This window comes from Girardinichthys multiradiatus, chromosome 12 (assembly GCF_021462225.1).
Source record: "Girardinichthys multiradiatus isolate DD_20200921_A chromosome 12, DD_fGirMul_XY1, whole genome shotgun sequence".
Taxonomy (NCBI): Eukaryota; Metazoa; Chordata; class Actinopteri; order Cyprinodontiformes; family Goodeidae; genus Girardinichthys; species Girardinichthys multiradiatus.
The window spans coordinates 14,306,526-14,320,937 of NC_061805.1; the positions used below are offsets into that span (position 1 = coordinate 14,306,526).

Genomic DNA, 14,412 nt, shown 5'->3' on the forward strand with positions numbered 1-14,412 from the left:
GATGACATTGATAAGTGTAACACCTGCCACGATATACAGACATGGCACGAGATATTAGGCCACTGCAACTATGACGACATTCTTAGTTTGCAGAGGGTGGTTAATGGTATGCAGATTAAAGGTAAAACAGATACACCAGAGCAAAAGTGCGAGGTGTGTATTCAGGGAAAGTTTGCACAAACCCGAAATAGAAACCCTGATACAAGAGCAAAGGCTCCCTTGCAGATGGTGCACACAGACTTAGCAGGTCCAATAGCTACAGAGTGTATTGATGGATACAAATATGTGCAGTCATTCACTGACGATTATTGAAATGCAGTATTTGTGTACTTTTTAAAGACAAAACATGATACATTGCAGGCAACAGAAAAGTTTCTAGCTGATGTTGCCCCTTACGGGACGGTAAAGTGTATCCGGTCTGACAATGGCACAGAGTTTACATGTAGAAATTTTCAAACCTTGTTAAGAGAAAAGGGTATTAAGCATGAAACGTCAGCGCCATACTCACCTCACCAAAACGGCACTGCTGAAAGAGGCTGGCTTACTCTCTTTGAGATAGGTAGATGCATGCTGATTGAAAGTCAGCTACCTAAATGTCTATGGAACTACGCTGTTCCACAGAATAAGGGAAAGTTTGATTCAAAATGTGATCAAGGACTTTTTGTTGGCTATGATAAGAACAGCCCTGCCTACTTGGTCTATCATCCCGACACTGAGAAGGTCCAGAAGCACAGACTTGCTAAATTTGTGAGCAAAACAAATATGGAAAGGCAAACACAAACCGATGAGATAGAACCAAATAATTATAATGACAGAGTAAGACAACATATGGCTGACAGAGCCACAAAGGAAATAGACATGAAAAATAAGGAGGTTCAAGAGCCAGTAGTAAGGGACAAAAACTCACAGAGTGCCACATCTGATGGGCCCAATTACAAAGAATCAGGTGTAGCCACTGATGAATCTGACAGCGGAAGATATCCTACCAGGGAAAGAAGAAAACCTGGTCACCTAAAAGACTTTGTAACATGTAACAGTGAGAGTGATGAGATACACATTACCATAGATTACTGTTACAGAGCTGCATGTGGTGTTCCACACACATTTAAAGAAGCTATGGAGTCCGTTAACTCAAAGCAATGGATTAAAGCCATGGATGAAGAAATCCAATCTTTAAAAGAGAATAACACTTTTACCCTAACTACTCTGCCAAAGGGCAAGAAAACAGTGGGGGGTAAGTGGGTTTATTCTGTTAAGAGTGACAGTGACATTGAAGGAAATGATAAGTATAAAGCAAGATTTGTAGCTCAGGGCTCCAGTCAGAAGGTGGGGACAGATTATGGTGAAACTTTCTCTCCAACAGCCAACTTGACAAGCGTAAGAGTACTGCTGCAAAAAGCGGTACAGGAGGATCTGTTACTCCATCAAATGGATGTGAAAACAGCTTACTTACACGCCTCCATCGATTATGAAATCTACACTGATCAACCAGAAGGTTATGAAGAAGGGAAAGATTTGGTGTGTAAACTTCAAAAATCTCTGTACGGGCTGAAACAATCTGGCCGAAACTGGAACAGAGTTCTGCATGATTATCTAACTGAAAATGGTTTCATGCAAAATCAGGCAGATCACTGTGTTTATACAAAGAAGACAGGACATCATAAAACTATCATGATTATCTGGGTTGATGACTTGATAATAGCATCAAGCAATGAACAAGTTATGAATGAAGTGAAGGAGATGCTTTCAGTCAGATTGAGCTGCAGTGCTCAACAGGTTCACTTGAGTTGTTGCTTCCCCATTGCCTGGACGTCCTGACGCTTGTTGGCTGGTGTTTCATGGTATTTCGCCCTCCTAGGGCTACAACAGGTTGGTCTTCGTTGAGGACGGTATCGTTCACGCCTCTTCTCCCAGCTCATGGCTTCTTACTTCTTACTGCTTACTTCTTACTGTGTTGTGGTACTATTGCAGCTTGGCTGCTGTTATTTTTCAGCTCTCTATCTGGTGATGGCAGCGATGTTCGCCTCTCCCAGTGCACTCGACCATGTGGTCCGGCTTACGGTGTTAAGCTTTGTTTCGTTTTGTCTGGTTTTATACCTGGTGACAACAACAGTTTTCGCCCCCTCTCCCGATTTCAACTTATATATTTTGCCATCTGAATTGGGCTGTGCCTCGTTTTCGGTCTTGGACATGGAGGGCTCCCACTGCTGCATGGATTGTGGGGCTGCACTTCAGGCTGATGATGGCCACAGCCTGTGCCCCACCCATCTTGGGCGGGATCACCTGTCTGAGAATCCCTGCATGAACTGTAGTTTCATTCCCCATGCAGTGAGGGTGGCTTGATTGGCCCAGTTGTGCTCTCAGGATGATGCTGACCTCCCTCCCTCTGGGCAGATGCCTCCCCCCAGTGTTCGAAGTGCCGTGATGAGACCGCGGTCTCTGTGACAGAAGGAAGCGGTCCAAGTCTGACCAGGGCCTGGCCACGAGGGTCGAGCCGTTGTCGACGGAGTTGGCGGAGATGAAGTCCTTGTTGCAGACACGTCAATCTGATGCCTCACTTCCAGCAGCTGGGCTCTCTTCCCCACCCATGCCGGATTTGTTTGTAGAAAAGGATGTTTGCAGTTAGTGAGCCCAGTGACGGTGCTATGCGGGAGGTCATGTGTATGGCCCCGATGTGGTGCAGATCATCTGGAGCTGCTCTGGTCAGACAGAGGTGGATCTGTTCGCCACGGAGGAGTTGACTCATTGCCCCCTGTGGTACTCCCCAACAGGGCGTCAGGTGCACTGGGTCAGGACGTGCTAGCTCATCCCTGGCCTCGGGTTCTTCTGTACGCTTTTCCGCTCCTCTCGCTGAATTAGCCTGCTCTTCTGAGGTTTCTCGGGGAGGGCCACAGGTTGTTGCTGGTTGCGCGGCCGTGGTTCCAGCTTCTTCAGAGTCTGTGTCACAGCATTCCATGGTGTCTTCAAACCAGGAGGGATCTGCTGTCTCAGTTGGGGGAACGGATATGGCACCCCGACCCTCAACGTCTCCAGCTGTGGGCATGGCCACTGGGAGGCTGACTGGGTGTTTGGACCCTGTCACATGCGCCATATTGAGTGCTAGGGCACCCTCCACTCGTCAGCAATATGACAACAGATGGTGTCTTTTTCTCGGTGGTGTTCTGCCTGCAATGACGATCTGGTTTCCTGTCCGATGCCCACTATTCTGGAGTTTCTCCAGTCTCTGCTTGATAAGGTTCGCTCTCCTTCGACCCTTAAGGTATATGTTGCAGCAATTTCATGTAATCATGCATCTGTTGATGGTCGAACGGTAGGGAGCCATGATCTGGTCTCTCTTTTTCAGCATGGTGCGCGTAGGCTGCTCCCGCCACTGGTTCGGCGAGTGCCTGATTGGGATCTGCTCTTGGTTCTCGAAGCTCTATGCTGTTCCCCTTTCGATCCTTTGGTGCAAGCAGACCTCAAGTGGCTCTCGTATAAGACTGCCTTTTTGTTGGCTATTGTTTCAGCCAAGAGGGCAACCATGCAAGCAGCATACTCTTTCTGTCAGTCCCTCATGTCTCCGATGGGGTCCGGATGGTTCTGGTGTCGCCTTGTAGCCTAACACTGCATTTGTGCCTAAGGTGTTGTCTTGTTCTCACCGTAACCAGCCATTGAGGTTGGCTCGATTTCAGCCTTAGTCCGGTGCATCTGAAGATGGGTCTGAGTTATTATGCCCAGTATAGGCACTGGAGGCATATATTGCGGCCACGGCAGGTGTGAGATGCTCAGACCAGCTTTTCTTGTGCTATGGTGGTCCCAGGCTGGGTTGTCCTCTTTCTAGACAACGTTTCTCCCACTGGATTGTGCATGTCATCTGCCACGCCTACAGTGCACGCTGTGCGCTGCCGGTCAGTGTGAAGGCCCACTTTACCAGGAGCGTCTCTGCTTCCTGGGCTGCTATGAGGGGGGTTCCGCTCGAGGACATATGTGCTGCTGCATTATGGGCTTCCCCAAGCACTTTCACAAGGTTCTACAATGTCAACATCTTCGACACACAGAAGTTAAAGTGAGTCCCATAGAGCTGCAGCAATGAGCCCACATGCCTCGCCGGCTACGCTGGAGCAGATCCAAGAGCACACCCACCCCCATCGGAGGTCCGACAGAGCCTGGGGGCCCAGACCCCGCCAAGCAGCCACCAGGAGTGAGCCAGCACTCAGCTCCAGACACAGAGAACCTCCAACGCACCAGTGGGCAGAGGCACCAGCCACCCGCAGAAAGTGTCACACGGGGGGAAATAGGCATCACATTTGATGGGCGGCCTAAATTGATCGAGGAGAGGGGGCGGCCTAAACTTAACTTGACAGAAAAACAGGCGCAGACATTTACAATCACACGTTCCCACCCTCATGCGTACACATACACTCACACTTTTGCTGCTGCTCTTAGGTGTGTTTGGATGTGATTTGTATCTACATAGAAATGTGTGTGTGACTACAGCTGTTCCACACCAGGGAACAGTTGTTGGTTTTATTGTACTAAACAATTAAGAATCTGTCAATTTACCACAATTCACTGAAAGAAAAATTGAGTACATTTTAAATAGATATAGGAAGCAGGTATTTCTAAGTGCTTCAAGTTACATTAAATGTATAAAGAAAGTACACCCTCTTAATGGTGTCGAGGTTAGGACATATTATGGGTGATCTACCTGGTTCTAAAATTATTTGACTTTAGTCTCAAAAATATGCAACCACACCAGATTCCACACTGTAATTATTTCATGAACACTGATAAAGCAAATATGGAAAAGATATGTGTGGAAAAAGGTAGATCCTTGCCGCTTCCATAGGAAATAAAGGGGAATTTCCGCAGATTCAATGCACTTTATGAACTTGGCAGCAGCAAGTATGAACACCTCTGTATATGCAGTAGTCAGCTCTGGAGCCTACAGGTGTCTGTTAACATAATGCCAGGGTGGAAAGACATCAGTAAGGACGCTAGAAAAGCAATTGTTGGGGCCCATCAATTTCGGAAGGGTGATCATGGCATTTCCTGACAGGGTAAAGTCTCTCATTCTACAGTAAGAAGCATTAATCACAAGTGGGAATGATTTAGGCAAACTGGCAGTCTTCCCCTGAGAGAAAGTCACGATAAATTCACTCTATCAAACCACAAAAACACCAGGAGACCCTACAGGCCTCAATTGGAATGTTAAATGTAAACATTTATTGTCAAATGAGGTGAGATCTTTCCATTTACCATGCAACAATCCATGTAATCCATACAATTATTAAATGCTCACAGTTAAATCAATAAAAAGTACAATGAGTATATCTTCACATTCTAGGACTGAAAGACTGAAGAGCCCTGTATAGTCACATATTAACCTTCTTATCTTTTACAGAAGTACAGCTATAAGTGGAACTAATGAAATGATGTATAATGATTTTCTACAGTACTAAATGTAATCAGTGATCTTTGATTGTCAAATTAAAACATATATAAATAGTAATACATGTGAATAATGACTGTGAGCTGTAATCAACTATAGGAAAGAGATATAATGTTAATCAGTTGTAACGTATGAATAAAAAGAATGAAGTGATGGTTTTGATAGTCGAAAAATTCAAATAGGTCATACTGTTTGGTATCTGATTCACTATGTGTCTCCTATCAGCTTGTTGTCTATGAAATGTCCAGTTCAGACTAGATCTACCCTTGCCAGCTCAGCATGCCACACATAGAGACACCTAGAATGCAGGGCCCTACTCTGGTATGATTGTTTACTCATGACAAGATACGTCTCTTCTCTCCGGGGCTTCACATCATGTTGACCTCATTTTAGATATCTGATGCTCAAGGACTGTTTTATCTCCCTGTCTCCTCTGTATTATGAACTACTTTCTCAGCCTGTGAAGGACTATAAAAGGTCTATGTTTTCCTGTTTACAACAGGACGGGCAGACTGAAACCCTGGTTTGGTTGTATCCTCTGTTCGTTCTCCATTCTTGCAAGAATTAATAAAAGTGCCACTCTGATTCTCACCGTTCTCCTTGTTAAGTGGATTTATTAAGGTGCATTTTGTTTTTTCCATTAACAATTTTTCTTTTTTTTTTAGAATTTTTTTGGCACTAGAGGCCTTTATTTTTGACAGTAGGCAAACAGGAAGGAGGGGCAAAGAGAGGTGGAGACATTCGGCAAAGGTCGCCGGGACTGCCGTTTCGAGGACTATAGCCTCTGTATGTGGTTGCGTGCTAACCACTACACCACCAGCGCCGCGCGCCCCATTAACAATTTTTAACTACAACTGAAGTAAAAGCGAAAAGCTGAGAGTGGAAATGTGATGCTGTGTGAAGTTTAAGGTTGAGCAGATAAGGGAGAAAGCTGTATGCTGACAGGGAGTGATGAAAGCCAGCTGCGAGCTGACAGCAAGTATCGTGAATGCCAATAAATGGCCCAAAAATGTCACTGTGGCCGCAAGACCAAGTATTGGGTAATAATGGAGGAGCCTGACAACAAGGGTTGGACAGTGAGGCTGTCTGCACTATAAGAAAAAAATAGAGACCTGCAGTTGTTTTCTCGCAGAAGACCAGAAAGCAAGATCGGACGGAGAAAGACCCTACAGATGAATCAGCAGACCAGAAACACAGCCCAGCTGATAATTTGCATTAAAAGACGATCAACCTGTGTGCCATATGAAGAACTGTGGCTCGAAATTGAGGATCTGATTTCATCTACTGCATTTTTACCGAGACAACTGAGTGAACTTAGTCGGTGAATGATTGATTGCTCCGAATTTCAGGCTTCCGGTAGTCCTGAACCAAACTCTGTTTTACCTCAAGAGTGGGACATACAGCAATAATGTTTCTGACTTTACTTGACTTACGAGATCAGTGACAGACCATCAGAACCTGGGGCATCAGTGCCTGTCTGCTTAGAGGAAGAAAACTGACGACATACGTAACCTTCCGCCTAAGAAATCAGCTTAGGCCCCCACATTTTGATGGGGGGCCTAAGATCCAGGAGAGGGAGCAGCCCGAGACCCAACCTGACACAAAAACAGGTCACACAGTCACAATCACACATTCCCACCGTCATGCCTAAACATAAAAACACTCACCCAACGTAAAGACACATAACAATTGACGTCATACAGTTATTCACACTCCCCATACATACTCTATGTCAGGATGTGACATTTTGGACTTTGTTTTTGGTTTTGTTTACTTTTAGCTAGATGTTTCTTGTTTGTGTTTTGTATTCATGTTGCTTGTGGTTTTCTGACAGTTTTGCTTTTCTTCTGCCCCTGTGTGTTCTCCTCTTACTCCTAGTTCCCTTGGCGTTGCTTTCCTGTTCATTTTCTTAGAATGGTATTATTATTATTATTTATAGTTCTCTGGTTCCCTTGCGCTCTCTTATTTATTAGTTTCTTTTCTGTTACTCCTCTCGTCAGTGATTTTCCTCTTTTAGTTATTAATTACTCGGTTTAGTTTCCTTTATTCTCTTGTTCCTCTAGTTTATCTTTGTTCTCCAGTCCCTCTTTTATAGGTTAGCTTTAGTTATTGTTTACTTTTATTCTAGTCCTCGTTTCTTCTGCTTCATTCTCAGTTTGTTCTATCAGTGTTGGTTTAGGTTTGTTTACTTTTGTAGTCAGGGTTTCCTTATGGTTTCTGTTTTGCTAAGTTTTTAGGTTGTTGTGTTCCCTCCAGTTTCTCAGTTTACTTCAGTTCATGTTTATTCTTGATTCTTATGCTTTAATTTATCTTGGTCTATAGTTTCATTTAGGTCCGCTCACTGTCTTTTCATTTAGTCCCTTTCCTCATGCTTTAGTTTTATTAGGTTCACCTGTTCCTTCTGTCTCCCTGCCTCTTGTCATACCTGTTCCCTGTTCCTTTGATTACCTGCCCTTTGTATTCCCTTTGTATATTAGTTAGTCTGGTTCATGTGTTCTTTGCTGGTTCCTCCCGATCACAACCCTCTGGTTTTGTTCGTTCCTTGCTACGTTTCTGCAGTGTGAAGTCTAGTAAGTTTTTGGCTCTGAATTCTGATTACGTACCTGCAGTGTTTTTTGTGACGCTTTGACGGATTTGGAATAAAGCTCAAGATTTACTTAAGATGCTGCTACCGAACTCTTGTCTGCACTTTGGTCCACCCCAAAACCACACCGCGACACTCTATACTCCCAGGTCCATGTACCAATATATTATGGGACCTTAACAGAGCTATGTAGGAATTAATATCTGTGAATATCAATGAACTGACGCAATGTTGTAAAGAAGAGTGGGCCAAGATTTTTCTGCAGTAACGTGAAAGAATAATGTTAGACAGAAAACAACTACTGAGAGTTATTGCTGCTAAAGGTGGTTCTAAAACATATTCAATTATAGAGTGGATTTAGTTTTTTATACACAGCTCTTCCATTTGTGCTTCATCATTAATAAATGTCAACATGGTGGGATTCCTTTTCTGTGGTTTTCTAGATGAGGTTTAGATGTTAATAGCTTGAGAATCAGATGAAGATCAAACACTTTTAAACTCGATTCTTAAACCTTATAACTGAAATAGGGTGTACTTTTTTAAAACATGAGTGTATGTTTTCAGAGTATAGTTATGACTGGAAAAAATATGTTTTTAGAACTTTCCTTCTATCTCAGAATGCTCTTTTATCTGACTATTCACTTTCTGTTAGGTTTCAGTATCCACTGAGAATAATGTCCCTTGCTGTTTAACAAGCCAATACCTGATTCATTTAGCTTTTGATTATTAGGACTGAGCCCTTTTAAGTGTCTTTCTAAAAGTTAAACCTGTCTGTTCCTTATCCAGTACTGGTACACCTGAAACATGCTGCACATCATCTATCACAGGAGTTAAGCTGTAGCTACCAAGCTATTCCCCAGCTTTCCCTAAAGATTCTTCATAATTGTAGAGATTGTTTAGGTGGTGTAATCTGAATGAAAGGCAAAGCTGTTTGAAAGAAAAAGCTCAGGCAGACTCTATATGTGCAAAGCATCCTTTGAGACCTTCGGGTTAACTATTGCCTTTGTTTTATCTCTACAGAGCAGCCAGAGCATTCGGAGAATATCTGTCCAACACAAATCCAGAGAACCGCAACGGAGCAGGTAGGGAACACACAGTATAAATTAAACTGCTACTGTAACCTATGTTGAGTTACTACAGAAACAAATGAGGAACATTTTTGTTTGCTGTGTCGACCAATTTTTAACATGAATTTGGCTAAAAATGCATAGACTTTAAATCTAACAATTATAATCCAATTAGAAGATATCATGTAGCAATGCTTAATAGCGTATTATATGGTCCTTATCCAATTTTAACATTTGTTAAAAACAAGCTTTTGAAAAATGTTCCATCATATTAGTATTTATTGATCAGAACCAGGGGCAAAACAGAAAACCAGTGTGTGAAAAAGTGATCTCTTCCTGCTTACATAGGACTGAAGTATCACACAGAATAGTCAAATCTGGGAACATCTATAAAAGCAGGGATTAGGACAGTTCGCTGGTCTGGAGAATATGTTAACACAATGCCAGGAATGAAACACATCAGCAATGGCCTTTGACAAGCAAATGTTGCTGATCAGTCTACCCATCCCAACAGTTTCATTCTAAAACATTTCCAAAAACAATCAAAAACATAGAGTTACATGTCAGAATACATTTAACATGGTGAATTCGAGATGTTTAGCCATTATGCTTATAGCACCATGTTTGGTAAACCCAATTAAGCATGGTGGTGGAACTTGTTTTGCAGCCAAATGATTGAAGTACCTTGCAGCTTTTGAGTCAGCTAGAAAACTCAAGTGAATCATAAGATTAAAAGAACACATTTTTGAGTCCTACAGTTAAACATTAAACCAAACAAGCTTTTCAATATGAAGATCCAGATACAGCAGAATAGTTAGAAAACAGATAATTAAGTTGCTGGAGTGGCTCAGTCAAAGTCTAGATCTGAACATGATTGAAATGCTATAATAAGGCAATTAGATAGCTGTGTATTAGACAAAATTATTACCTAAAGTTATTCCAAGTGAAGTTTAAAGCTACTGAATCTTTGTGAATTACACACTGGTTCTGTATTTTGTTTTCATTTTAGTAAATTAAAATTAGCACAGTGTAACATAATGCCAACATTTACATGATGTGTTGTTGTTCATCTTTGGTTATGTGGGACCTTATTTTCAGATCTGGTAAGGACCTGATTAGTTTTTTTATCTTGTTCTAAAATTAAGAATTTAAAACTTAAAAATGACACTTTTTTTTTTTTTTTACCGTTTTCATGTAATAAGTAAATCATCAAACCTTCTTAATTGCTGCACCAATGGTTGTTTTAGAGTTCTGTAACATACATTTGTCAGGTTTCATCAGAAAAATGGTAGAAAATTGCTTTTAGTTGGTTGTTGGTAATTGTCCCTGCTGCTGAACAAGCAAGGCCTATTTACGGTGCACTGCAGCGTTTTTTCTGTCAGCCATTTTGTGTCAGAGTCCTTTGAGTGCAAAACCTTTTTGATTATGTAAGGAGTAATGAATGATTCAGCAAAGCGTAATTTCAAATTAACCTGTCAAGCTAAATACAGAGAGAAAAACACCCACAAATGGTGTAATGTTTAGCATTAAAACACTGACATTTGAAATCACAAAGCTGTGTAGTCAGGTTTGCTAAGTATGAGCATATAAAAGAGACACATTCTGGTTGTTTTTCATCTCAGTGGGATGTCTGTGACCTGTTTTGTTCAAAACAGAACAGAGCAAATCACAACCCATTATGCTCTTAGCTCTGCTTTTATAGCCTTATTCATTTCAGCTTGTTTTAGAGGATAAAGTGATAAACTAACCAATGAACCCTCCTTTTTTTAAGAATTCCTTTAAAACCAGTTTTACTGATTTTTACCACCATGTATCCGCTTGACACCCTTTATCTATGTTTTAACTTTGAAGTACGGTATACAAGGAAGTAGTCCTAGAGTTGCCTTGCTGTGTGTCAACAAAGACATCCTGTCAGGCTGGTCAACAAAACTCGATTGCAAAACCATTGAAGACACTTGTGTGTCAGCATTTGCTTTGTAGTGTTATCAACTTGGCTCAAATTGCCAACAAAGAGAAGAGTGTCCACAGTTGACGCTTAGCTTGCTCGATTAGTTTCTTTAACAAAGAAAGTTAAATGTAAGATGACTAATGGTGCATACCATTTGTGAAAATGCCCTGCATAGATTATGATAAAGGTATGTGCAATTTGATGTAAAAAGTTACTTATAACAAAAACGTTACATATGTTGGCAAGTAACACTCCCAGAGAGAGAGGCACTTTGCAGGAGATAACTTTTTCAACTCATGTCACTCCCACCTCTCAGGTGCAGCTAGATATTTAATAATCTAACCCAGGGCTACAGGAACGGGAAAAACAAAGGTGCCAACAACCGTGCTACCAGGCCGTCAGAGTAGCCTTCATATCATCATTGAGTTAAAGGGCTTTTCACAGCTTTTTTATGAGTCTGGACTGCATTATTATTAATTGTTAGACTGATTAAACCAGCACTGGATAAATATACATTAAAGTAAGATTGTTTAAAACACAGCTTGAGAATTAATGAAACTTCAACTGTTTTGAAAAAAAAAGTAAAATAATTATTTATTTAGTGCTTTTTTGGCATTCGGTCTTCCTCAGAATTAGAGCAGCCAAAATTCACAACGTATGGAACACCCCCACATTGGCTATAATTTTCTACACTGATTAGATTCTCTAATACCACATTTGTGGTTTGTGAAACCTTTATTTTCTTTGTGAAAGCAAAAAAAATAATTTTTGTTTTAATTTTCCTAATATAATTGCTAAATGATTTCAGGTCTTATCTCATTCTTGTGAACCCAAGGCCATGGGTGGGCCACAATAGTGTCTCGGGCTGGGAGGGAATCTGAAGGATTTTGGTATGTCTGGGTGGACAGTAACTGTCTGGAGGCTGGGAAAATTTCTGGGGCCTGGTGTCTGTGGTCCTGGACAGTTGGAGAGCTGGCTACAAAGGAGGATTCATGCTGGTACCCAGGTGCCCACCCTCTCTTCCCTCACATATGTAACACCACAAATCAATAGGGTCATTGGGATGTGGGAAAATGGGTCTTGTGTGCATGGGGGGAGCACCCTAGTGCCAGGCAGTCTTGCTGCCGGGGGTTGTTGCGGGCTCTTGGCTGCCAGGGGGACCAGTTCCCAGGCTTGGCTTGTGCGGCTGGGAGTGTGGGTGTGGCTTGGTTGCGGGGAATCAGTGCCCTTTCTCTCACTTTGTGCCTCTTTTGCCTGGGGGCTGCTGCTCCTGTGCCTTGCTGGCGACCTATTTCTGTGCGGGGCATACGGCTGCCCTTGGACAATGCTTTATGTCTGGTTGCCTGAGACAGCTGCAGCCTTCCTGAGCCGGGTCTACCTTTCCTTTGCTGCTGTTAGTTTCTGTGGATGTAGGGCTTCTACCGTTCTCGCCACAATTACAAAGGTACACTTCTAGGTGACAAACTCACATTCACATATATCCACTCAACACAAAGACATTTATTTCTACAGATATGCTAACCCACCCACCCACAAGCACACGCACACACTAAGACACAACTACTCAAAATAATTGAAGGTCATACAAACGCAGGTTACCGTTAACATCAATGTGGCCTGTCTACTTTGATGCTGGATTGAACTTTTACTTAATAAAGTAAATCACACAATTAGCATGCTGTCTTGACATATCCTTTAGGATGGCACGCAAAACTGTCTGGCACATGTGGGCAACCATCTGCTCCACATGGTATGCCAGAAATGCCTCGACAGGACACAATAAAAACAATTGTTGTGAACCCAATATCATATATTGTCATATCTCAGGAGCTGAATTGTTGCACCCCACATCCACTACTATTCACCAAATAACTAAGGAAAAGTTCTCTACCTGCCCTTTGACCACCGGGGTAGGTTTTACTTTTCAAGCTTTAGTTATTTGTTTGAAACCGGGGGTTTGATGCATCTTGACTGTTCTGGCAGATCTCCATCTTTTTCTTGTTGCTAGTATTTGCTGGAGCTACTGTCCCAGTTTGGGATAAACAGCCCCGACTGATCAGACAACCATTGGCACTACTCAGGCTTTGACCTTTACTAAGTTCTAAGTCTGACATAGTATTGTTTGCCTAAGCTGACAGGACAGGACATGTGAAAAAGATTCTCTACTTCCATGAGCCCCATTTGTTTTTTAAGCTTTTTGTGTTCTCTGTTCTTAATGTTGGTGTTGCTATGTGTACCACAGTTGACTCTACTTTCTTACCACCAATATATGACGTTGATTAGCAATCACCTACTTATCAATCTGGATCTTGGAACCCCACAGGAACGTAGCCCTTACTTGTTCCCAAAGAGGAAAAAACTATCTCATTTTATGTCTACATTTAGCATTTTAGATATGTATCTTGTATGATAACATGTTTTAAGATCAACACCAAATACCTGTTATTTCATATGCCTTCTCTAAATTCTCTCCATCCCTTCTCTTTCTCTTCATGCGCAGATCATCTTTTGTCAGACACCTTCCCCGGTCAGGACTGTGATTCTCCAGACATTGGTCGTTTGCAGAACAACAATCTGCCACCACACAGCAACAGTTTGCCCATAACTAAAACCAGCCAGTCCCATCAGCCCAATCCTAGGACAAATCAGCAGTCAGCTCCTCAGGTCCACATCCTCAAGGCTCAAGTGCCTTTGGGTCTGTCAAAACGTAGACTCTGTGTTGAGCGAAGCCTCTCCACAGAGGAACCACCAAGTGACAGAGGCTTTGAAGGGAGAGTTGCTTTGAAGCTACCCAGTATGTATACAATAACAAGGGAAGGTAGGATGACTCTAGGGGGCCCTGGAAGTGAGGAGACTGTAGAGTTGGAGGTGCTGAAGGTATTGAAGGGTCCCAGTGAGCAGCCAGTGCCCCAGTCCTCCAGCCCTGCCATCTATAACCTGTCCTGCACCAGCCAGCCATCAGTTACAGCTGTTTGTGGTAGCCACCACCGCAGTATCCATCATGGGACTAGCCATCACCATACCAACCAGCAAAAAGGGGGGCCTTCATCATCCCTACAACCTCTGCAGAGCTCGAGGAGTGCCAGCAACATCGGTGACTGGGGGATAAAGAAAGGGGGGTCAAGGAAAGAGAACAGCCCAAACTGTGTGGCCTGCATCCGTGTCCCATGTCAAAGCCAGCGATCCTTGGACTTGGATACCTCACCACAGGATGGAGGAAAGTACCGCAAGAAACTAGAGAGGGTGTACAGTGAGGACAGGACATCCAGTGAGGACAGGACATCCACCAATGACAGGGGTAAAGAAAAATCTTTGGATGAGTGGATAGAAAATTAACCAATGGACAACAGAAAGAACTTTAACTTTGACTCTTGCAGTAGCT

The 14,412-nt window shown here is 42.7% G+C and overlaps 1 protein-coding gene across 3 annotated transcripts in view; it reads left to right on the forward strand.

Annotated features, from left to right (window-relative positions):
- nsmfb (NMDA receptor synaptonuclear signaling and neuronal migration factor b) overlaps window positions 1-14,412 on the forward strand; it is a 107,102-nt gene that overhangs the window by 9,970 nt on the left and 82,720 nt on the right. For all 3 annotated transcript variants that reach the window (XM_047382406.1, XM_047382407.1, XM_047382408.1), the window contains 2 exons: window positions 9,036-9,097; window positions 13,531-14,328. In XM_047382406.1, coding sequence (XP_047238362.1) covers window positions 9,036-9,097; window positions 13,531-14,328 — 860 coding nt within the window. The remainder of the gene's footprint in view (window positions 1-9,035; window positions 9,098-13,530; window positions 14,329-14,412) is intronic.